This window comes from Odocoileus virginianus, chromosome 2 (assembly GCF_023699985.2).
Source record: "Odocoileus virginianus isolate 20LAN1187 ecotype Illinois chromosome 2, Ovbor_1.2, whole genome shotgun sequence".
Classification (NCBI taxonomy): Eukaryota; Metazoa; Chordata; class Mammalia; order Artiodactyla; family Cervidae; genus Odocoileus; species Odocoileus virginianus.
This window is the reverse complement of record NC_069675.1, coordinates 100913291-100937317: the sequence shown is the minus strand read 5'-3', so window position 1 is coordinate 100937317 and position 24027 is coordinate 100913291. Positions and strand designations below refer to the sequence as shown.

Here is a 24027-nt window from a genome sequence, read left to right as displayed (position 1 = left end):
AAGGCCTTCTCTGCTCCCACCTCCTTCGGGGTCAGAGGTCAGAGCAGGAAGCCCGCCAGCCTGAGAGCAGAAGACGGCCACTCAGAGCCCCACACCCCAGAGACCCCCTCAGGGGACCGGCCAGCCAGGCTGAGGACACAGTCACCCAGAGGAGGCCCTGGGGGGACGGGGAGGGGGCCCCCGGGAGGGCCCCCCCCGTCGGCCCTGGGTACTCAGCACATCCCCACCGACCAGGAGCGGGGACCTCAGGCTGGGCTGAGCTCAGACCCAGGGGGTCCTGGGACCTCCGCGCGCCTGTCCCAGCTCAGCTGTGGGAGAGGAGAGCTGGAGGAGCTGGACCCTCCGGGCCCTCCCGGCCCAGGCCCGCCACCCCGAGGAGGACCAGCACCTTCTGCAGGTCCAGGCCCTGCGGGGTCATCTGCACCTGGGCCAGTGTGAGGCCCAGGAGGGCCCTCAGCAGCCCGGCCCCCATTGAGCGTCTGCTCCACGCCCTGAGTCCTGGGCAGGGTTATAGCAGGATGGAGGGCGGCGGGGGTGCAACCCCCCAAGAGGACCGTGGTGAACTTGGCCTCCAGCCACTCAGAGGTGTGCATCCGGGCCCCAGGACGCCCGCGGCCCACAGCCGCGGGGCGCGGTGACCTGGACCAGAACAGCCCATGCCACCCCCTCCTGGTCCAGGGACGACGGTGGGCACCATGGCGGGGCCTGCCTGGGGGCCTGAGGGCAGGACAGAGCCCCCAAAGCAGGGCTGCCAGGACCACATCTCCCCCCGGGGAGGGGCTGCCAGGATGGATTCGCCAAGCCCAGGCTGCACACACAGCCACACACTCCCCTCCCGGGGCTCACATCAGTCTTCAAGCTTTTTCTGATGGGTCTCGGGACAAGTGAGTGAACGCCCCACAGGCCTGGACCACAGAGGCAGGTGAGGGCTGCTTCTGGGTAGGGGGAGTGTTGGAGGGGCTGCAAGGCGTGGGTGGGAGAGGTCATTGCCTGCAGAGGGGGCCGTGGGGACAGACAGATGCCCCGCAGAGGCGGCGCTGGGGTCGCCCAGGCCCCCGCCCCTCCATGGACACCAGGGAGCGGCTAGCCACCCACCCGCTTCCTGTGCTCGCAGCTTCTCCACGGATGGGACCCTCCCCGCCCTGACACCCACCCTGACACCCACCCTGCACGGCCAGGCGGGGCCAGCCTCAGGGACCCCTGTCCTGCTTACGCTCCACGAGCTGTGGGCCACCGGTGTCCACCCCTTCCCACTGTGCCCAGGCCCCTAACCTGGGACCAGATGGCCAGGAGGTCAGGGTGAAGGCAGAGCCAGGCTACCTGGGCACCAAGGCCTCCAGCTGCATTGCCCAAGGGAGCTGCCCTGCCTCAGTTTCCCCACACGTCAGGATGGAGAGCAAAGCAGGGGTCGGGTGCCCAGGAGGGTCCCAGGGCACCAAAGCAGCCATGACCCAGCTAGCAGCCCTGGCCTCTGGCCGACGCAGGGCGGCCTCCCCACCTCCAAGGCCACAAAGGCTCACCCAGGCCTGGCCAGCTAAAGGGGAGGCCTGCTCACCCGAGGCAGGGGGACTGCCACCTTGACCCTGCAGCAAAGCTGTGGTAACCGGTCACACTGGGACCAGGCAGCCCTGAGACCTGGGGGGCTCATCCAAAGGGAAGGAGCGGGGCGGGGTGCCCGGGGAGGCTGATCCGGTCCTGGGCTGAGCCCGGAGCTGGGCTCACGAGCCAGGTCCCCAGGGGCTTGAGTGGGCAGAGGAGAGAGGAGAGGAAGCCCAGGGCCGCCCCCTGTCTTGGGGTGACCAGGCCGAGACAAGGATGGATGCACTCAGAGCTAACGGCTTCCTGCCCCACCCGCCAGGGCTGCAGGATGCCCACGAGCAGTGAAGCAGGGTGTCCAGCGCCTTCCTGCCCCCCACAGGCCCGGCCCTTTGAAGGGTGTGCATCGGGCAGAACCGGATGCTGCGAGCTCCGCGGGGCATGGTGTCAGGGCAGGAGCTGCACGGGCCCCGGGCGTGGGGTGCTCCAGCCCCCCACCTCATTGAGGGTCAGCAGGGAGCCCAGCTGGGCCACTGGCTGGGCAAGTTGCCGACCTCTCTGTGCCTCGGTTTCCTCATGAGAAGGCAAGGCACCCGGCAGGCTCACCGCTCGGGCCTGGGGGTCCACCCAGGGGCACTCAGGCTGGGCCACAGGGAGGGGCTCAGGGTGCTCTGGCCACGACCGTGACTCATTGCCAAGCCTCACAGAGGCTCACCAACAAGCCCAAGGTCAAGGTCACAGCAACAGCAGGAAGGAAATCCCGACAAGCTGCACCCCGAGGCTCCTCTGTGGCTGCTCTGCCTCTATGGGTTCTGTGCCCCTGATGGAGGGCTGGGCTGCCCAGGCCCCCTCGGTGTCCCCACAGGGGCCGTGAACCCACGGGGGCCGGGCTGGGGGGCCCAGATGCTGCCTGTGGGTGCAGCCCCATGGGGGCCACCCTTGGCCGGCGCCTCTCCCTCCGAGCCACGGTGCCCGTGCCTCAGTGGCTCCAGGAGCCCGGGTCATGGGAGGGCCCCAGGGCCCTCCCCAGCAGCCTCTCCAAAGAATCCAGGGGCCTGGAAGCTGCAGAATCTGTTTATTGAGTGGAAGGGGGAGGCCCCAGGAGATGCCCGCGGAGGGTAGGGGATGGGGAGGTGCAGGGCTGGAGGGCCGTGGGTCAGGACGACTCGGGGTGACAGAACCTGCTGCTCCGGCTCGCCCTGCACAGACAGCAAAGGTCCGGTCACTCCTGGGACCCCCGAGCGGCGCTTCACACAGCAGGGTGCCCCATCTACTCATCCCCCGAAAGGGCAAGGTGAGCGGATTCCGCCACTGAAGCTTCTGCAACTATGGAAACACTCCCCCAAGGCGGCCCCTTTCCCCCGAGGCCACAGCCCCAGTGCCGCCCCTTACGGGCTCACCGGGGACCCAGCCACTGTCCCCAGGGTCTCACCACAGCCTGGCTAGCAGAACAGCCACTTAATCCCAAGGAGCCTACAGACGAAGCCCTGGAGAGGGGGTCCACGTAGGTGTCACGTTACCCTAAAAGGTGCTTTTTCTAACATAATCCTGGGGGTGGGGCAGACAGGCTCATGCTCTCTGTACCTAGAACCTTCCTGATGGCACGTGACCCGATCCCTAACGTTGCTGAAACAGGGACGGAGCCAGGACCCTGGGCCGCATCGTTGAGACCACTGACAGCTGCAGCAGCCCAGTGCCCCCAGCGCAGCCCTGGGTGAACTCGGCCTGGCCGGGGGAGCGGAGTGAAGTGAAGGCCGGAGGGGCACTGCCCGCAGGCCACTCTGGAAGCCCCCACCTAACCTGACCATGCCAGGAGAGGCCGCAGGGGGGCCTCCTGACGCCAGCGACTGTCACATTGTGTCCGAGGTTTACTGTTCATGTAGGTTCCCAAGTTCTTCACGGGGAAGGGGGGTGAGGGGCCCGAGGGTCTCCTGTCCGCTTTGGGAGAAGGCATCCGCAAGAGCCCAGCTGCATCCATGTCCCAAGGGATCCTGGGGACTCAGCCCTGTGACAGCAGCAAGCCACAAGGCCGTGGTTCCCACCTCGTGGGGCCCTTGGGAGAAGATGAGGACTCGGGAATCCCAAGGCAGCACCCAGCACCTCTGGGTGAGCCAGGGGCTATGCGGACACAGGACACACTGGGCTGGATCGTGTCCCTCCAAATCCATGTCCACTTGGAACTCCGAAAGTGCCCTTACTTGGAAATAAGGTCTCTGCAGATGTAATTGGTTGAAGATCTTGAGAGGGGATCACCCTGGATTTAGGGTACCTTATATGAGGGCAATCTGGCCTCTTAACAAGCAAAGCAGAGATGGGAGTGGTGGGTCGACAGGCCAAGGGTCGCCAGCAGCGCCAGCCGCTGGAAGAGGCGGGGATTCGGCCCCGAGCCTCCAGGAGGAACAGCCCTGCCCAGTCCTTGACTCTGCACCTCTGGCCTCTAGGCTATGAGAGAGTAAATTCTTGTTGTTTTAAGCTACCCAGTTTGTGGTAGTTTGTTAGGGCAGCGCTAGGTGATCAGGAGAGGCTCCTCAGAAGGGGTGATGTGTAAGTGGAGGCTTCAGGCACACGAGTGAGTATCCAGGGAGAACAAGGGATGCTGGGGGATCTGCATGTGCAGACCTCAGGAGGTGTGAGGGCAGGAGGCCCGGGACACAGGCCCTGGAGAACGGGAGGCAGGTGATACCCTGGCCCCTACCTGGGAAGGGCCAAGTCTCCGGGCCCTCAGGGTGCGTCCCTGTCCCCCAGGGAACACGCATCTGTAGAAAGACAGAGGGTCCCGAGAGGCTGGGCTGGCTGGGACTGCCCCCTGCCTCCTGCAGCCCCTCCCCATGCCAAGGGACCCTCTGGGGGCGGCCCCACCCCGGGCCCGGCCAACACACCCTTGGAAAACAGGGCTACCTCCTGCCAGCGCCTCCCAGGACTCCGGAGGGGGGCGGGGCGGGGCTTTGGCGGGGCGGGGCTTTGGCGGGGCGGGGCTATAGTGGGGGCGGGACTTTGGCGGGGCGGGGCTCGCGGGGGTACCTGACTTGGGTAGCATGGCCACCATGTCCGCTGACAGCCCCACCGTCGGGTAGAAGTCCTGGAAGGCCTCCAGGGCTTGGGGACTCGCTTCTCGGGTCCGGCCTGGGACAGAGCGGGGGCCCCTGTGAACCCCTGTGGGTCACGGAGGTGAGAGAGCCGGCAGATGGGGGCCCCGGGGCTCACTGCACTTTCCTGAAGGCTGACGGTAGGTCTGCCACCTGAGGCTGTACACTGATGAATGTGCCTGCCTGGCTGAGGGGCCAGAGGGGACTGGAAGCTGCCCGGAAGGGCAGCCTTTCCCAATTCACACAGAGCACCTGGGAGCGCCCGGCTGCTCTCCCAGACCCTGCGCCCCAGAGGCCCACCCCTTCAGACACCTTTACCTGCAGCTCCCAAAGCCAGCTTCCCGCCCTCACCCTGGCCTCTCCCCTTGGGGAGCTCTCCTGGTTCACTCTGCCAAGCCCTCGAGAAATTAAACCAAAACAGTATCGCAGCCCTGCTCAGGGTGTCAGGCCGTAGGCCACGCGGGGGAGGCGGGTCTCCAGCCAGAGACAGGCCTGAGCTTTGGCCTGAGCGCCCATCCTTCAGAGGTCCCTCGGCTCAGCCGTACCCATCGGCAGCGCTGGGGCTTCCGCCAGCCCCCACCCGGACCTGGTCCAGACTTGGGAGTGTGAGATGGGGTGGGCAGGGCCTGAGGAGGTGCCCCAGCGGATGGGGTGGGGTCCAACGGGGACAGTGGGTGGGGTCGGGGGAGCCCTCACTGTAGAGCTGCACCATGGCGCTGAGCGCGCCCTCCAGCTCCTTGTAGATGTAGACCACGGCGAAGGAGCTGTAGTCCGTGTCCACCACGCGCACGTCCAGGTAGCCCAAGGCTGCAGAGGAGGCGGCCGGCTGTGGACAAGGGCACAGCGGAGCATCCACCCCACCCACACGGGGAAAGGGGGCAGGGCCCAGGCAGAGGCAGGGGAGGGCCCCGGGAGGGGAGGGGAGGGGCATGGGGGAGGGTCACCCATAGAGAAGGGGGTGGGGGTCACCTACCTGGGACTCGGAAGTGCCCCTGGGAACCCACTCTCAGGTACTCCGCATCCACTTGGTTACAGCCGTCCTCCCTGGGGGTGCACGCCCGCTCATTCTCGGCCCTGCCCACCCGGCCCCGTCCTGGGGTGCACAGCCCACTCACTCTCGGCCCGGCCCCACCAGTCCACCCGGCCGCACCCCACGCGCGCTCATGCCGCGCGCGCTCACCGGGGGAACTCCATGTGGACGCTGAGGTTGCCCCCCGCCGAGGCCTTGATGTCCCTGGTGGACATCAGGAGGTGGTCCTTCTTGCCCAAGAAGACCTTGCAGTCAGAGACCATGGAGACCACGTACCAGAGCCCTGAGAACTGCAAGACAGCTCAATGACCCGAGGTCGGACAGTCCTCCCACCCGGACCGTGGGCCAGAAGGCCCCAGATTTGTCTGAAGCCCCTCGGCCGGGCCTCTCCGGAGTGTCCGAGCCCTGTGCTGCCACTCACCTGGGGCAGGGCTGCTGGCCACTGGGAGCCTCGGTGCTCCCAGCTGTGAAGTGGGTCAGTAACTATCCACAGACAGGGTTATTTCAGGGTTAAATGGAAGGGACTCTAAAGGCTGCACAGGCCCGGAACACCGAGCAAGCGTCCCATGGAGGCGGCAGGCTCCGCTAGCACACGGTCACTCGTTTCCAGCGGCAGCTCAGCCTGGACCCCCACTTGCATGGCGCAGCATGGGCGCCTCTCGTACCTTGTTGGCATCAAAGTCTGGCTGCACCAGGACGTCAGCCCGAGCTGAGGATGGCCAGAGCAGCAGCAGGACGCAGCTCAGCAGCGTGGCCCCCATCCCCGTCCGCGCCCCCTGGCCCCTGCGATGGGTCCACCAGCCCCCTGTAGGCAGCTTTATAGCCCAGCCCGCAGTGGGGCCGGGCCAGCGAGCCGCCTGGGCAGCGGACGGCGTCTCGGCTCCGGAAAAGCCAGCCCCTCTTTGTTCATTGTTTGGCACAATCGCTCGAGTGTCCCCACCGGCTCCAGGGGTCATTTCCGGGAGGGCTCTCACTTGGCTCAGGCCTTGTGGGCACCGTGGCGGGAGCCTGGGGCCCTTGGGGGCGCCACTGGGAAGCACCCACAGTCAGGTTGCTCCAGCCAAGAGGCTCCCCCTTGGGGCCCAGGTACCCCAGAGTCCTCACCCCCTCACATCCCTGCACAGGAGCGGAGTCACCATCAGCCAGGCCTGGGGACCTCGTCTCAGGGGGACAGAGGTGACGTCAGAGGCCCGAGCAGCCCTGCCTCCTGCCCCTGGCTGGGCCTCCAGCAAGCCCGTGTGGAGGGCGGGGCTGGGCCACCACCTGGGGTGGATTATGGGGCCACAGCCACCTTATCACCTGTTGCATAAGCTTGCGGACCGCAATGTCGCCGGGGAGGCGCCGCAGGCCGGTGGGGGCTCGGGCCGGCGAGGCCTCTCTCCAGGAGGCCTCTTCTGTCCTGTCGGGGGACGCCATTCAAGGAGCAGCACACGGCCTGGGGCCCTCAGAGTCCTCTGATCAGAGGCAGGCGTCCCCAGGGAAGGTCAGCACTGCTCTCCTAGGGCACTCAGAGTCCTCTGATCAGAGGCAGGCGTCCCCAGGGGAGGTCAGCACTGCACTCCTGGGGCCCTCAGAGTCCTCTGATCAGAGGCAGGCGTCCCCAGGGGAGGTCAGCACTGCACTCCTGGGGCACTCAGAGTCCTCTGATCAGAGGCAGGCGTCCCCAGGGGAGGTCAGCACTGCACTCCTGGGGCACTCAGAGTCCTCTGATCAGAGGCAGGCGTCCCCAGGGGAGGTCAGCACTGCACTCCTGGGGCCCTCAGAGTCCTCTGATCAGAGGCAGGCGTCCCCAGGGGAGGTCAGCACTGCACTCCTGGGGCACTCAGAGTCCTCTGATCAGAGGCAGGCGTCCCCAGGGGAGGTCAGCACTGCACTCCTGGGGCACTCAGAGTCCTCTGATCAGAGGCAGGCGTCCCCAGGGGAGGTCAGCACTGCTCTCCTGGGGCCCTCAGAGTCCTCTGATCAGAGGCAGGCGTCCCCAGGGGAGGTCAGCACTGCACTCCTGGGGCCCTCAGAGTCCTCTGATCAGAGGCAGGCGTCCCCAGGGGAGGTCAGCACTGCTCTCCTGGGGCCCTCAGAGTCCTCTGATCAGAGGCAGGCGTCCCCAGGGGAGGTCAGCACTGCTCTCCTGGGGCCCTCAGAGTCCTCTGATCAGAGGCAGGCGTCCCCAGGGGAGGTCAGCACTGCTCTCCTGGGGCACTCAGAGTCCTCTGATCAGAGGCAGGAGTCCCCAGGGGAGGTCAGCACTGCACTCCTGGGGCACTCAGAGTCCTCTGATCAGAGGCAGGTGTCCCCAGGGAAGGTCAGCACTGCACTCCTGGGGCACTCAGAGTCCTCTGATCAGAGGCAGGCGTCCCCAGGGGAGGTCAGCACTGCACTCCTGGGGCACTCAGAGTCCTCTGATCAGAGGCAGGCGTCCCCAGGGGAGGTCAGCACTGCACTCCTGGGGCCCTCAGAGTCCTCTGATCAGAGGCAGGCGTCCCCAGGGGAGGTCAGCACTGCACTCCTGGGGCACTCAGAGTCCTCTGATCAGAGGCAGGCGTCCCCAGGGAAGGTCAGCACTGCACTCCTGGGGCACTCAGAGTCCTCTGATCAGAGGCAGGCGTCCCCAGGGAAGGTCAGCACTGCTCTCCCTGTGGAAGTGCGCTCAGGGTCGGAGAAGGACCCTCATCAACCAGCGGGGTGGGGGGAGTGGGGCGGCGGGGCCGAGGGCTCCGGCTCACCGCCTCCACTGGGTTCAGGAGGCGCCAGCTCTCAACCAGATCCCAGAGCCCTGGGACAGACGGCAGTGAGAGCCTTCCTGTGCAAATATTTACAAAACACCCATCTGATAAACGGCTTAAATCCTGAATCTATAGAGAACTCTCAAAACTTAAAAAAAAAAAAAGTGAAATATTTCAAAAGATTCCAAGTCAGAAAGCAAAGCCATGCAGAGAGGCTCATGGGCATTCGTTCACTGTAAGGAGACACCACCACAGGCCGGCAGGCTGGCCACTCTGTTTCCAAACCAAAGACACTGGATGGTCACTGCCGGGGTGGGGAATCGAGAGGGTGCAACGCCCTGGGCAATGGCTTGGCAGATTCTCATGAAGGAAAACATTCAAATACCATGTGATTCGACAATCGCAAGCTTAGATATTTACCCAAGAAAAATGAGACACACTTTAGCAAAACCTGCTGGTGGCTGGTAGTGAGATCTTACTGACAATCCCTAAAATACGGAAACAACCAAATACCGTTCACGGGGCAGGACGAACAAACATGAGACTCTCCAAACACACTGGCTCAGAGTACCTCTCGGGTAAACCCCAAACGCCTTACGCTGAGTGAAGAAGCCAGCCTGGGAGGGTTACAGACTATGGCTCCAGAACACAGGAATCCTCAGGGACACAAGGCGTGGCTGGAGGACGGATGGGCCTGGCTGATGACAGAGTGGCTTGAGGAGACTCTGGAGTGATGGACTGTGGTGTGTTTGTCTAAACTTACAGAACCAAAGGGGGTGAATTCCATAGCATGTAAATTATACCTCAACTTTTAAAAAATGTAAACTAGAGACTTGCCTGGTGGTCGAGTGGCTAAGACTCTGTGCTCCCAGTGCAGGGGTCCAGGTTGGATCCCTGGTCAGGGAACTAGCTCCCACGTGTCACAGCTAAAGGTCCTGTATGCCCCAGTGAAGACCCAGTGCAGCCAGGTAAATAAACTTTTAAGTGTAAACTACAGTATATATTTATACTTATATAGTGTAGATAGGCTGGACACGGAACAACTGACTGGTTCCAAATAGGGAAAGGAGAACGTCACAGCTGTATATTGTCACCCTGCTTATTTAACTTATATGCAGAGTACATCATGAGAAATGCTGGGCTGGATGAAGCACAAACTAGAATCAAGATTGCTGGGAGAAATATCAATAACCTCAGATATGCAGATAACACCAACCTTAGGGCAGAAAGCGAAGAACTAAAGAACCTCTTGATGAAAGTGAAAGAGGAGAGTGAAAAAGATGGCTTAAAGCTCAACATTCAGAAAACTAAGATCATGGCATCTGGTCCCATCACTCCATGGCAAATAGATGGGGAAACAGTGGAAACAGTGACAGACTTTATTTTCTTGGGATCCAAAATCACTGCAGATGGTGATTGCAGCCATGAAATTAAAAGACTCTTACTCCTTGGAAGGAAAGTTATGACCAACCTAGACAACATATTAAAAAGCAGAGACATTACTTTGCCAACAAAGATCCATCTAGTCAAGGCTATGGTTTTTCCATTGGTCATGTATGGATGTGAGAGTTGGACTACAAAGAAAGTTGAGTGCCAAAGAATTGATGCTTCTGAACTGTGGTGTTGGAGAAGACTGTTGAGAGTCAGTCCATCCTAAAGGAAATCAGTCCTGGGTGTTCATTGGAAGGACTGATGTTGAAGCTGAAACTCTTAATATTTTGGACACTTGATGCGAAGAGCTGACTCATTTGAAAAGGCCCTGATGTTGGGAAAGATTGAAGGCAGGAGGAGAAGGGGACAACAGAGGATGAGATGGCTGGATGGCATCACTGACTCAATGGACATGAGTTTTGGTAAACTCCGAGAGTTGGTGATGGACAGGGAGGCCTGGTGTGCTGCGGTTCATGGGGTCGCAAAGAGTGGGACATGAGTGAGCGACTGAAATGAACTGAGTGTAGATAGGTAGGCAGGTAGACTGTATGAACTCTTCTCCCAAATGCCAGCTCTTGGGATGAGGGGCAGGGAGACAATGTGTCCGGAGCCCCCAAGTAAGATCCAAGAGTGGTAGGCAGAGGTCAGACCTCTAACCATAGAACTGTGGGGTGAGAGTGAGCAGGGATCAAGGGACAGGTCACCGCAGCTTGCAGACCTCTTGAGGACCCCCTTGAGCCTCAGGTGTGGGGCAGCTTCCGAGGCCACGGATAACGCTCCCACCACCAGCATGCTCCCTGTCTGGGTCTGGACTCCCAAGTGCAAACCCACGCCGAGGGCAAACCCACGCTGAGCACAAACCATCCCCAGCCCGCCCCCGCCCCAGCCGGGCCTCTTGCTCATACCCTCCTGCCCAGGGGCCCTCTGGTCCCATCCAGCCCCTCACCAGAGCCCCCGCCACCTGGGTTACTTCTCACCCTCTGCCTAGTCAGCAGCCTTCCTCAAACCCAGCCCACCACCCGTCTGTTTCCTGGTCGCTTAGCACCCTCCCAGTCCTCTCCTGTGTTTGTCTGTTCTCTGCCCTCCTGTTCTCTCTGTTCTCCTGTGAACCCCGAGACGACAGAGCTGCACCAGCCTGCAGGCCACCCGTCGGCCTCTGTTTCCCAAGCCCGGAGCACAGGGTCTGGAGGTGGAAGCTGCCCACTGACCCTTGTGAGTGAATGAGGGTCAGGCCCAAGTCGCTGTGACCCGCAGGTCTGCCAACTGGAAACCGCACAGCATGCATTTGCCTGCAGGCAGCGTCTGTGTGGCCACGTCCGGCTTGAGGTGGCCCTGAGTGCCTGGTGCTGCAGGCCCAGCCAGCAGCGGCTCAGTGGGGGCCCGCACACACGGTGCGCCGGGCAGTGCGGCCAGGGCCTCTGTCGCGTCCTGCAGGCCTCAGCGCCCTGACGGAGGCTAGCGCATGCTCTGCTATGTGCAAAGGGGGTTTGTGGGGGCTCAGGACGAGGATGGGGGCACCGGCAGGAGAGCTGCTTTGGTGGGCGGGGGGCAGACCAGAGCGGGCGAGGCCCTGGACCCAAGAAGGCGCAGTCCCAGAAGTGGCCACAGGGCAGTAGCAAAGAGACACCGCTCGCAGGGCTGGTGGAAGAGCTTAGATGGGGCCTGCGGTTCATGGAGCTGGGGCGGGGCCCCCTGGGGAGGGGTCCTCTATAAGGAAAGCTGCTTACACTGAGGTGAGGTCTGCTGAGGGGCTGGGCTCCCCAAGTGGCGCCAGCGGTAAAGAACACGCTTGCCAGTGAGGAGATGTAAGAGACGCAGGTTTGATCCCTGTGTCTGGGAGATCCTCTGGAGGGGGGCGTGGCAACCCACTCCAGTATTCTTGCCTGGAGAATCCCCATGGACAGAGGAGCCTGGTGGGCTACAGTCCGTGGGATCACAGAGACTTGGGCCGGACAAGCGAGTTTGCCTTCATGCTTTCCGCTGAAGGGCTGCGAAGCTTCAAAAGCGCCACCAACGAATGGATAGACAAACGTGGTCCATCCACACGTCGGAAGACTGTCCATGTGACACGACGACCCTTGAAGACAGGGTGCTGGTGAGAGGCCACGTGCAAGAGTCCCCTGTGGGACATGCATGCTAGCAAGTCTGCAAAGACAGAAAGGAGATTAGTGGTTACCGGTGCTGGGCTGGGGGTTACTGTTTGAAGCGTGTGGGGTCTCCCTTTGGGGAGAAATGCCCCAGGGGGGCAGCGAATTCTGCCAGGAAGCCGACATCTGGCTGAGAGCTGGGCCACACAGCAGGCAGACACAGCCCAGCGGGGGGGCGGGCGACAGCTGCCTAGGACAAAGAGGACTGGGGAGTGGGGGTCACAGGGGGATTGGAGGGCTACAGAGCTGGGGGGTGGGGGTCACAGGGAGGATTTCAGGGCTCCCAGAGGCTGCTCTGGGTGCTGAGCAGGAGCCAACAGGAAGGTCCTGGGAACACTGGGTCCGAGGCCACCCGGAGGCACTGAGCTCTGAGTGGCCACCATCCCCACCCGCTTCCTCCAGGCTCAGCGCCCAGGCTCGCCCCGTAGTGTCCCCCAGTCTCCACAGCAGGCTGCCTGCTGCTGGGGGGGCGGGCGGGGGCATTGGCATGGAGGCGCAGGGCAGCCGGGTCAATCCCAGCTGGGCCCCGCCGCCAACGGCTGACCGTGTCCAGCGCCCTACATGCCGCTCCCGCCCCGAGGGCCCCTCCCGGGCTGGCGTCCTCGCCACCCATCCAGCTGCCCGGTAAAGATCAAAGGGAGGAGCTCTGGCTCGGCCTCCTGGGCCGGGGTCCTGCAGCCCCTGCCCGCTTCCTGGTCCAGTGCCCCCGGGCCCCCTCTGTGGAGCCACGGGGAGTCACCCCTGCCCGTGGTGGGCTGTCTGTGCCAGAGGCCCCGGCCCCGGGGTCCTCCAGGCCTGGGGGCAGGGTGGTGCTTTGCTGCAGGTCTGTGTGTGATGGGCTCTCTTTGGCCCCCTTTCCTGCAGGGCACGTCCTGTCTCCACGCAGGGGTGGGGCACTGGCCTGAGGTCCTTCCTGGGAAGGCCCAGCAGGACAGACAGCTCCATCTTTCATCAGCTTACAAGCTGCCTATCCTGTGTCCACAGCACCCTGGAAGCCAGCCAGCAGGGGAGGCCGGGAGCTGTGGTTCGCAGGGCACCCCTCCCCGGGAGGGCATCCTCCCAGGTACTTCCACTTGGGTTTTGGGGCCTCAGACAGATCCTGCCAAACCCTTTGACCTCCGCTCCCAGGCACGGTCTCTACTGACCCAGAGTGGGCAGCCCAGGTCCAGGGAAAGCTTTCATGTGGCCTTGGGGGCCCGGCCAGGCTCATGGTGAGCAGAGGTGGGAGGCGTCAGAGTGCGGCTGCCCAGAGAGTGGGCAGGTCCGGATGGGTGGGTGGGCGGCGGAAGGCACAGGGCATTCCAATTAGGTGCTGGCCATGGAGGGGCAGGAGACAAGGGGCAGCCGGGCAGGAAGGTGGGTGGGCCAGGAGCGGGTGAGAGCTTCAAAGAAATGGTGTGTGGGGGGGAAATTTTGTATTTTTAATGCCTAAAGCAAAAGATACCCCAAACCGCAGCTTCTGGAGGAAGTTTGTCCTTGCCTCTCTTCTCAGACGTGACCCTGGCCTGGGTTCAAGAGCAGGGTCTCTGGCCCTCCTAGACTGAGCGAGAGAGGGGTGGCTCCCTGGAAGGGAGGGGATGGTGCAGCCAGGGGCAGGATGCTCATTCTGCAAACTTCCAAGTGGAGGGCTGCTGGAGAAGCTGGGGTGGCATGAAGGTGTCCGTGTGGAAGGGGCCCTGCACACGGTCCCGGCCCCTCCCTGCTCCCCGGTGCGGCTGGAGGGTGAGGAGAGAGGCAGGAGGCAGTCTGGCGGTGAGCAGCCGCCCACAGCACTGCGTTCAGAGTCATAAACGGGCGTCCAGAGGCAGGAGGGCTGCTCACCCCGGGCCCGGGCAGGTCACTGGTGTGTGGACCTCGGGAGGATGAGCGCTGTGCTGCTGGCCGCCCTGCTGGCTGTGGCATCGGCACCCAGCGCCCGGGCCGTGTGGCTGGGGAGGCTGGACCCTCAGCAGGTGATGGCTCCCCTGCACCGGCGCGGGTCTGGGGCCACATGCGTCCTTGGGCCTTTGTGGTCTCTGGGCTCCCCTGGGGCCCTCCAGACCACAGGGGCTGCAGGAGGCTGGGCTGGGGCTGGGGTGACGGCCCCTCACCTGCACCCCCTCCCTCAGCTCATGGGGTCCTGGTATGTCCTCGCCGTGGCCTCGGGGGAGAAGGACTTCGCGCTGGAGAAGGCCACAAAGAGTGTCGAGGGGGTTGAGGTGATGCTGACGTCCCAGAACACCCTGAAAATGCGGGCTTCCCGGCACAGGTGGGTGGGGCGGGGGCATGGCTGGGTGGCCGGGCCGCCCTCCCCTCCCTCTGCACTGGGCTTTGATGTGAGCTCCACCGTCCACCTGGTCTCCGGGGTCTGCGTCCTGGGCTTCGGCTGGGGGGTGCCCCTGGGTGGGACTCGCGCCTTCTCCAGCGAGGCCAGCACAGCCTCTGACTGCCCCCTCTGCCCCGGCCCTTGGGCAGCCTGGCGGCAGCTCTGGTCAGCAGGAGAGACCGCTTCTTTGTTCAAGGCCCTCCTGACTGGCTGTTCAAGGTGGGTCTGTGCATTTGAGCCCATATGGCCCGGGGGGCCCCGGGGGAGCCCGGAGACCACGAAACCCTGAGCACCCGCATCACCTAAGTGTCCAAGTCCCCGCCTGTCGCTCAGGGTGGCTGGTGGGACGCCATCCCTGCCCTGGAGTCATCACGCAGGCTGAGTGGCCGGTGGCCCCGTCCCGAGAGGAGGCTGACTGCCCTGCTCCTTCCCGCAGCCGAGCCTGCTGTGGCTGCCGCCCAGCTGGGCTGGACCGTGGACAAGCCAGGACAGGGGACACGGGGCTTGGGGCGGGCGCCCTGCGGTGCTGGGTGAACACACGGTCACACGCGTCATGGGCTATAACCCCAAAGCCATGTGGCTCAGAGTCCTAACAAGGCTCCAACATGTTCCATCCAAACACGGAGGCTTGGCCCCGTGGGACAGCCGTGGACGGTGAGGGGATGAGGGCGCTTGCAGGGGCGGGGGTCTCCCAGCCCTTTCTGGCGTTCGCTTGTGGGTGCCGTCGGCCAGCGGCCTCGCTCCCTGCGGCGTGGAGGCGCGCGTGTCTGAGAACCTCGGCCACAGCGGGGCGGAAGGGGCGGGGCCCGGGGGTCCGGGGGCGGGGCGCACACTGACCGCAGGGTGGAAGGACGGGCAGGAGGGCGCTCCGTTTCGTTCTTTAAGGTGAATTTCGTGTGTTGGTCTTCGAGTAGGAAACACGGTTACCTGGTTCAAAGATCAGAGCCCCCTGGCGCTTTCCTGGGGGTCCAAGGGTTAGGACGCTGTGCTCTCACTGCCAAGGGCCCCAGTTCGATCCCTAGCAGCGAACTGAGATCCCACGAACTGTGCCAAGTGGCCAAAAGCAACGGGGAGGTGGACAGCAGGGGTCTTCCCCCCACTTCAGCCAGCGGCCCCCTCCCAGCAGGCAGCCCAGGTTTTGGTCTGTGATGGCTCCTCGGAGATGGTCAGGAACACGCCAGCACATGCACATCTTTCAAGCACTCAGGCAAGCCGCAGTTTGGCGTCAGCCCCCAGGGGTCTCTGCCCTCTTTTGAAACATTTAAGATTTAATTATCTTTTGCCTTTCTTAAAGTTTTAAAACCTGTGGTAAGATAAACATAACACCTTAACCGTTCTAAGTGCACAGGTCAGGGGCATCAAACACGCTCAGGTTGGGCAAACCTCACCAGCATCTCCGGGAGTTTCTCACCTTCTCAGACTGACCCCCTGTCCCCCGCAGACCCTCACTTCCCCTCCCCTCCCGCAGCCCCTGGCTGCACCATATGCTTCTGTCTCTGTGGGTTTGATTCCTCTAGGGCCTCACATGAGTGGATCCTGCATTAGACCTTTTTAAAGAAAAAGTGTTGTTTGTGTCTTTATGTTCGTTCTGGCCCTGCTGGGTCTCTATTGCTGTGTGGCTTTCTCTGGGGGTGGAGAGTGGGGGCTACTCTCGGCTGCACAGGCTTCTTCTGTTTTGGAGCACGGGCTCTAGAGAATGGGCCCAGTTGCTCTGCAGCATGTGGGGTCCTCCCAGACCAGGGACCGAACCCTTGTCTCCTGCTTTGGCGGGCAGATTCTCTACCACGAGGTAAGGACGTGGAAGGAAGCCCTCTGTTTGTCTTGTGTCTGGTATCAGAACAAACTGTCCTCCAGGTTCACCCATGTTGCGAGCTGTGTCGTAATTTCCTTCTTGAAGGCTGAGTAATATTCCACTGCAGGGATAGACCACATCTAGCTCCCTTTCATCCATTGATAGATGTCTGGATTGCTTCTGGCTTTTGGGCCTTGAGAACACGGGTGTGCAAATATCTGTCTGAGACCCTGTTTTCAATTCTTTTGGAGACACACCCAGATTGTGGGATTATTGGGTCAATCTGCTGACTCTGTGACTTTTTTTGAGAAACATTTTTCACAGCCAAGTAATACTCCCCTGGGCTGCCTTCCAGGTCTCTGCTGATGGGCAGACAGCGGTCTCCATTCTTTCGCAACTGGAAACACACCTAGGGGTGTGGATGTTGGTGCACCGGCCTGGGAGGGACAAATTCCTGGAGCTGAAGTGCGTCTGCCCTTCTTTCTCCGTGTCACATGAGGCGCGTGCCCCGAGCTGGTGCAGGACTGAGTGTCTGCTTGCCCTACGTTCTTGGCCATCTGATGGGTGACTGATGTCTCCACGGTTGTTTTTACTGCCTCCTGTGATCACAGGGGGGCGGGGATCTCGGGGCCTATTCCTTCTGGGGCTCCTCCCCAGCTTAGCATCTGTTCATGTCTTTTGCATATTTTTTCCTGGGGTAGGTTTTTATTGCCATGCAAGAACACTTAGGTATCAGTGATTTTGGCCACGGTCTGTAATAAAGGTTAGCTGCAAATTTTCCCAGTCTGTCATTCTTACACCTTCGAGCAGTTTTTGGTAAGAAGAGTTCTTTCTGTCTTTGTGTGGATGTAACTCTGGCTGCTTTCTAGGGCCTCTGGGTCTTGTGATGTAGTTGTTAGGTCTTTCCACCTCCCTGGAGCTGAGAGGCCTCTGCTCTCTGACCTGCTCAGGGCTACGCCCTGGGGACCTGCAAGGTGTGACTGGTTGATGGACCTCCAGCTGCCCTGCACCCCTTGCCCGGGGTCCCTCTTCCTCCACTGGCTGGAGATGCTCACTTCGTGATGCGCTAACCTCCTGGGCATTTTGCTTCATTTCCGGACTCTCTTCTGTTCCTTCAATCAGTCTGCTTTTGTGCCCGTGAGTCGGGTTGCTTTCCCTCTGGTGGCTCCGCGTTGTTAGGTCATCGGCTGGTTCTTGCTGGTGATGCTCCTTTCAGGCTTTTCCTCGTTACTCCTGGGTCTTGCAGGGAACTTGGCCGCGAGCTCGTCTTGCTGCGCTCACAGAAGGCAGTCTGCTCAATTTACGGGTTGATGGCTTAGGGACACTGGCCTCCTTAGATGTGGAGTCGCTTTACCCCAAACTGCAGGCCCCCCATTGGTCTCAGGCCCCTTTCATGCCCTCAGCAGCGCTCCCAAGTTTTCTCCATGTGGATCTGGCAAAGCAGGCCCCTCAGGAGGTAGCAGGCCTGCGGCCCTGAGGGGTCGCTTGCGGTTGAGAGCAGGGTTTCTGGGTAACTGCGGCCCCGAGGGGTCGCCTGCGGTTGAGAGCAGGGTTTCTGGGTAACTGCGGCCCTGAGGGGTCAACTGCGGCCCCGAGGGGTCGCCTGCGGTTGAGAGCAGGGTTTCTGGGTAACTGCGGCCCCGAGGGGTCGCCTGCGGTTGAGAGCAGGGTTTCTGGGTAACTGCGGCCCCGACGGGTCTCCTGCGGTTGAGAGCAGGGTTTCTGGGTAACTGCGGCCCTGAGGGGTCGCCTGCGGTTGAGAGCAGGGTTTCTGGGTAACTGCGGCCCCGAGGGGTCGCCTGCGGTTGAGAGCAGGGTTTCTGGGTAACTGCGGCCCCGAGGGGTCGCCTGCGGTTGAGAGCAGGGTTTCTGGGTAACTGCGGCCCCGAGGGGTCTCCTGCGGTTGAGAGCAGGGTTTCTGGGTAACTGCAGCCCCGAGGGGTCGCCTGTGGTTGAGAGCAGGGTTTCTGGGTAACTGCGGCCCCGACGGGTCTCCTGCGGTTGAGAGCAGGGTTTCTGGGTAACTGCGGCCCTGAGGGGTCAACTGCGGCCCCGAGTGGTTGCCTGCAGTTGAGAGCAGGGTTTCTGGGTAACTGCGGCCCTGAGGGGGAGGCAGAGTCTGCTGCAGCCACACTGGCCGGGTCCTGGCGGCCGAACCTGTGTCCTGGTCCTGCACCTGGACCTGGGTGACGATGGATCCTTCTCTGCTTCAGGATGGAGAGATGCCACCTGCAGGGTGTGGAGCTGCAGAGACAAAATTCCGGATGGGTCTTCAGGAATCCCTGTAAGGATGACGGCCACGGTGGTCCTTCCGGGCAGCGTGGGGACTCCTGCAGTCCCCTGGCTGTCTTCTGCCCCCAGCAGCCTTGGGCCTTCCACCCCAGCTGCATCCCCAGGCACATGTGCGCGGGGTCCGCCCTTCAGGACGGGAAGGGGCAGCTCCACCCCAGCTCCAGGGGCGTTTCTCCGGGAACTGGGAGGTCCTCGGGGCCAGTCCTGAGGACAGAGGGCCTGACCTCGGCCGGCAGCTCAGTGGGACCCCAGCCCTCCAGCTATGGTGTCTGGGGAGGTGGGCGTGGGTGGGGGTGTCCCGTGGGGACCGGATCTGAGGAGGGTGGCCTGGGATGAGGTGGGGCTCACCCACCATCCCTCGACCACCTGGAGACCCCGTGTGCCGGGGCTGGGTTGGGGCATGGGACCGAGGGGACCCAGCCTGGGGGCTCTTGGTCGGCTGAGGCCTGACGCCCCCCGGGGACGCCTGTCTCTAGCCCTGGGCGTGCTGGAGTACCGGGTGCTGGGCACCAACTTCAGGGACTACGCTATAGTGTTCACGCAGCTGGAGGCCCAGGAGGAGGCCTTCAGCACAGTGGAGCTGTACAGTGAGTGCGTGGGGCTCCTCCTGCAGGGGTGGGCCTCCGCCCCCCTCGCACCAGCCTCATCCAGCCAGAAACCACCCCCCGGCCCTGCGCCTGCCTCCCGGGTGCCCCCTCCCCACGCACAGCCCCTCCCTGCTCGGGTCCCAGCTGCAGGAGTGATCCCGCCTGGAGGGGGCGGGCGGGGGGCCGCATGTGGCGAAGAGCCTTGGGCTCAGAGGGCGAGGAGTCCCGCCTCTGCGGGTTCTTGGGGTGGCCCCCCCCGCCCTCAGTCCTGCCTGGCTCCCCTGCCTCCCCGGCAGGCCGGACGGCCCTAGCCAGTCAGGAGGCTCTGGGCCGCTTTGCCAAGTGGAGCCGGAGCCTGGGCTTCCTGCCGCAGCAGCAGGCCGAACTGCAGAGGGACTGTGAGTGTCTCCGGACGCCAGGGGGCTGCTTGCCGGCTTGGGGACCTTCCTGGCCTTGGGGAGTCAGGCTGAGCTCAGGGGGGCTTCAAGGGGTCACCTGCTCCCTGCCCAGCGTCAGGCCTGCGGGGTGGGCGGGGCAGGCGGTGTGTGGGGCCCCGGGCGCCAGTGGGTGAGGGGCCGGCCATCCTCACCGTGGCCCCTTTCCTCCCCAGTCACCTGCGCACACAAGGTCTTCCCGGTAAGTGGCCCCCCAAGCACCCCACCCCTCCATGTGGCAGGAGAGGCTGGGGGCCCCGGGCCCCTCTTGTCTGGAGGCTCCCCCAAGGGCGTGGCTTGGGGCCCTGGGGAGCCGATGCCTCTGTGGGCGAGTCCAGGGTGCCCATGCTCCTCTTGGTTTCCAGTGAACGCGGCAGCCCCCAGGGGCCCGGAGGAGGCTGGCCGGACGCTGCCCTCCTCGCCCAGCCACCCAGGGGCTGGGTGGGGGCCGCCTGCTCCCAGGGGCTCTTGCTGCGGATTCAAATAAAGCAGTTCCACAAACCCTCCCGTCGTGGTCTCTCGTGTCTGTCCACGCAGGGCCCTGGGCTGGAGACCACTGCTCCTCTCGGGGGTCACCCCGGGCCCTGGGCTGACAGGAGGCCCGTCCGCCTGAGCTGGAGCCAGACCCTGTGGTCTGGGGGACGTGTGGGCAGGGCGCTGGGCTAGGGCGCCCAGGGTGTGAGAGCTTGGCTTTTCCTGGGGCCTTGGGGCAGGGCGGGGGCCAGGGACCCCAGAGAGCCTGAGTCTGTCTGTCTTCCTGTGTCCAGAAGTCCTGGCAGGAGCAGGGGCCGTCGGGGAAGCCGGACCTGGAGCAGGGTGGGGGTCACCTCTTACTTGTGATGATATTGGGTGCACACATACACACAGACGTATGTGAGCACACACGTGTGCATAGAAACATGTACACACATGCATGTGTGCACACATGTCAGAACCTGCCAAGGGCGTCACGCAGGCGGCCCCAGTGTCAGCGCCAGCACTGTCCAAAGACCCCCGCTTCCTGTGTGCACGCCCCGTGGAGTGACTCAGTGTCCCGTCCAGGCTTTGTCCCCTCCCGGGGGGTGGGGGGCTAGGATAGGAGCACCACCAACCTCCCTGGCAGTTGCCACGGCTCCAGGAGACACTCGGTGACCCGAGGCCCAGAAGGTGACCTTGGGATCATCGAGGCCTCTGTCTTCTGGGGTGTCCCAAGCCGGCTCTGAGGGCCAAGGGTGGGGCTGGCCCTGCCTGCGGGTGGGAGGGCCCAAGACGCCTCCCCGTTGGCCCCCCAGGCCGGCTCACAGCTGCGGTCGGCTGACGCCCACGGCAGGGCTGGCAGGCTGGGCATTTAAGCGCGGCGTCTGGGCGGGCAGCTGAGGCTGGTGGTGAGGATGGAGCTGGGCTGGCGGCAGGCCCTGCTGGCCCTGCTGCTGGGGCTGGGCGGGGGCTCCCGGGCACAGGAGCAGCTCCCCCGAGAGTCCCATAACCTCAACTGGAGCAAGGTGAGCCCCGTGCCCCAGTCCCCTTGCTGGGCGCCGGGGCCAGGCTGGGTGGGGGCAGCGGGCAGAGGGCCTCTGAAGCCCGGGACAGGCTGGCAGGGGGCTTGGGCACTGGCGTCTGCTGGCCCCGAGGGCCTTTTCTGGGGACAGGCTGGGGCTTCAAAACTCAACTGCTGTCCATGATCTGGAGCTCCGAGACAGGTACTGCCGGGTCACCTGGAGGTGCCCATGGGAGGAGGGGAGGCGGAGTGAGCAGGCGGGCCCTGGAATAACGAGACCGCAGCAGGCAGCAGGTTCCGGTGGGGGCGGCCATGGGTACAGGCTGAGCAGAGGCGGGGGAGCCGGGCAGCGGGCTTCGTTGCGGGGGAGCCGGGCAGCGGGCTTCGTTGCAGGGGAGCCGGTGGGGTGGGGGCCAGCTGGTGGAGAAGGCCCCGAGGTCCGCATGGGCCGGACGCTCTGACCCTGCGCCCCGGGCCTTGCGCCATGCCGCCTCAGGTCCCAGACCAGCTGGGCGTCCGCCTCCACGGCCCGGGAGGCAGCGGGGCACCCAGGCCAGTCCTGGACATGGGCTGGGCCGCAGGCAGGCGTCACCGGTCCTGTGGGTCCTCGGAGACCGGGGCTGGGCGGGACCAGTGTGGCAGGCCCTGCACCCTCCCTGCAGTTCTCGGGCTTCTGGTACATCCTGGCCGTCGCCTCCGATGCCCAAGGGATGCTGCCGCGCGGAGGCCAGAGGAAGCTGGGCGCATCCGTGGTGCAGGTTCAGGAGGTGGGCCAGCTGAAGGTGGTGCTCACCTTGAACCGGTGCGTGGGCCAGGGTGGGGGGGCCCTGAGCCCAGGGAAAGGGAGGGGACTGGTGGGGGGACCAGACCCAGGGTCAGTCTGGAAATCCCACAAGGACTGTCCCCAAACCCCCATCACTTCCTGCTGTCAAACTCAAATGACTGCTTTTTTGAGAAGTCCCCACAGCCCACGGGGTATGGGGGCCAGGGGTGTTGGAGCATTTCCCCTGGGCGGTGGGACCGGCCCAGATCCCAGCTGGAAAGTCCCCAGACGGCAGAGCCCCGAGTGGTCTCCCAGGCCCCTAGCTGACAGCCCGCTCCCCCCACCCAGGTCCCGGGGGTGCCAGACACACTCGCTAATCCTGCGGAGAGACAGGAAGAAGGCGGTGTTCAGGAACACCTGTGGGTACCCACGGCGCTGCAGGGGCTGGGGGAGGGTCGTCCAGGGCTGCCCGAGCCCCCAGGACCCTGGATGGGACCCCTGACCGCATGGCCCCCAGCAGTCCTCCCTGGAGAACATGTGCCGGTGGGGGACAGACGCCGGGTCACGCGGTCAGCCCACGGGCGCCCAGAGTTGGCTCAGCCGGCGTGCGCCTGGGGGGCGGGCCTGGGGGTGGGGGCCTCGCTGCCCTTCCAGATGGCCCCTCGGTGCGGGTGGTAGGGGCCCGGGGGCCTCTGGAAGGACCGCAGTGTTCAGGCAAGGGCGGCGACTCTGCGCGTCCTCACTCTCAGTGAGGGGCGTGGAGGGCTTCCGCGTGATGGTCCCCGACTACAGCGCCAGCGTGGTCTACCTGCGCCTGGGCCGGGCCGGCCGGACCACCAGGACCCTGCTCCTCATCAGTGAGTCCAGGGGCCGCAGCCGCGCGGGCCCTGCAGGGCAGCCCCCTCCCGAGCCTCTCTGGGGACCCCCACTCCCGGCTGACGCTGCCCGTCACCCACCAGCGGCTGCGGTCCTCTGACCCGGAGCCCGGGGGTGTTCTGGTGGGGGGTGGTGCTGGGGGCCGGGGCGCCCCTCGACCGGGGGCTCTGACGCTGCGGCTCTGGTCCACACCCCCCACCCCACAGGCAGACAGCCCACGTGCAGCTTCCTGAGCATGAAAAAGTTCGTCGACGCGTGTGAGGCCCTGGGGCTCACCAGCCGTGTGGCCATGCTCCCGAAAGACGGTGAGGTGTGGGCGGCACTGCTCTGGGGCCACCCCGAGCCGCCGGGGAGCTGGCCCCCGTGCGGGATGGAGGGACAGAGGGCGACAGGGCACTTTTAAAGGAAGTCACGGCCGCAGGCACGTGCCCATCCTGTCTCCCCAGGGCCCCCTGAGCACACGGGCGGCCAGGGCCGGATCCCCGCGGGGCAGCTGGGGGCCAGGGCCCGAGGCCCCAGGGGAGCTGCCCGGCAGACGCAGGCTCCCTTGGAGACGCCCAGCCCTCTCCTTCCCCCACAGCCTCCTGTGCGCACACCATCCTGCCGTGAGCCGGCTGCCCACCTGCTCCTCCCCCTGAGGCTCGGCTTGTGGTCCTCCCAGACCCCGGGAGCGAGTTCCAGATCGCAGGCTTCACACCCCGCTGCTTGTTGAGACGGGTCTGCGGACCCCAGGGCACTGATGGTGTGCGCCTCGGGCGGGGCTGGGCCCAGCAGGGTGGGGGTGGGGGTGCACGCTGACTGGGGGGTCCTGGGGCTGGGTCCTCTGGATGGCGCGGCAGGCAGCTGCTGCCAGCCCTCATCGGCCGGGAAATAGACGGCGATGGTCCAGCGTGATGTGCCGTGTGCCTTCTCTGCCACCGCCCTTCATGTTCCGTGACATCCAACACTGCCCAGGAAGCTGGGGAGAGAGCCCGGGGCAAAGAGGGAGACGTGACCTCTCACTGGGGAGGCCGATGCCGACACGGTCTCCTGGGTTTGGTTGTGGACCTGAGGACTGTCCAGAGGTGCCAAGTGCAAACCGTGGCAGGTCGGGGAGGAGGGGTCAGGGAGAGCTTCTTGGAGGGCGTGACGTTTGAGCTGAGAAAGTTATGGTGGCGCTGGAGTGGGGAGGGCCACCCTGGAAGAGGAAACAGCCTGAAGACCCCCAGAGCAGCGGCATCGGCGGGCGCGGGGCCACTTGGAAGGGGCGGAGGTAGACGGGCTGCCGGGGTCCTGGGAGAGATGGGAGCCAGAGTGGAGCTCAGGGTGGGGGACGGCCGTTAGAGTGACAGGGTTATTTGGGGATGGGGGTTGTCGGCGTGGACGAATGAGCCTGCCTACGGAGAAAAGAAACAGGACTGAATCGGTCAGCTACTACTGTGTAAAAACCACACACATGTATTTCTATTTATCATTATTTTGGCCGCTCCTCGACTTGCAGGATCTTAGTTCCCTGACCAGGGACTGGACCCAAGTCCAGGGCAAGTGAAAGCACCCGGGTCCTACCCA

General features: G+C 63.9%; 3 protein-coding genes across 3 annotated transcripts; 2 read left to right on the top strand and 1 right to left on the bottom strand.

Moving 5' to 3' along the window:
* Positions 1-2594: 2594 nt before the first annotated feature.
* Positions 2595-6691, bottom strand: LCN15 (lipocalin 15). The gene is made up of 7 exons (XM_020888511.2): positions 6318-6691; positions 5803-5942; positions 5596-5666; positions 5319-5429; positions 4558-4659; positions 4232-4292; positions 2595-2735 (listed from the first exon to the last, which is right to left on the bottom strand). The coding sequence occupies exons 1-6, from the start codon at positions 6606-6608 to the stop codon at positions 4258-4260; spliced, it is 750 nt and encodes a 249-aa protein (XP_020744170.2). The 5' UTR covers positions 6609-6691; the 3' UTR covers positions 2595-2735; positions 4232-4257.
* A 7124-nt stretch (positions 6692-13815) lies between these two features.
* Positions 13816-20694, top strand: LCN6 (lipocalin 6). Its single transcript, XM_070472878.1, has 8 exons — positions 13816-13905; positions 14062-14201; positions 17983-17991; positions 18273-18334; positions 18819-18929; positions 19226-19327; positions 19540-19565; positions 20635-20694. The coding sequence occupies exons 1-8, from the start codon at positions 13816-13818 to the stop codon at positions 20692-20694; spliced, it is 600 nt and encodes a 199-aa protein (XP_070328979.1).
* A 13-nt stretch (positions 20695-20707) lies between these two features.
* LCN10 (lipocalin 10) lies at positions 20708-23241 on the top strand. The gene is made up of 6 exons (XM_070473904.1): positions 20708-20844; positions 21503-21642; positions 21952-22022; positions 22353-22460; positions 22686-22784; positions 23060-23241. Exons 1-6 carry the CDS (start codon positions 20734-20736, stop codon positions 23086-23088), a joined length of 558 nt encoding a protein of 185 aa, XP_070330005.1. The 5' UTR covers positions 20708-20733; the 3' UTR covers positions 23089-23241.
* The last annotated feature ends 786 nt before the right edge of the window (positions 23242-24027 follow it).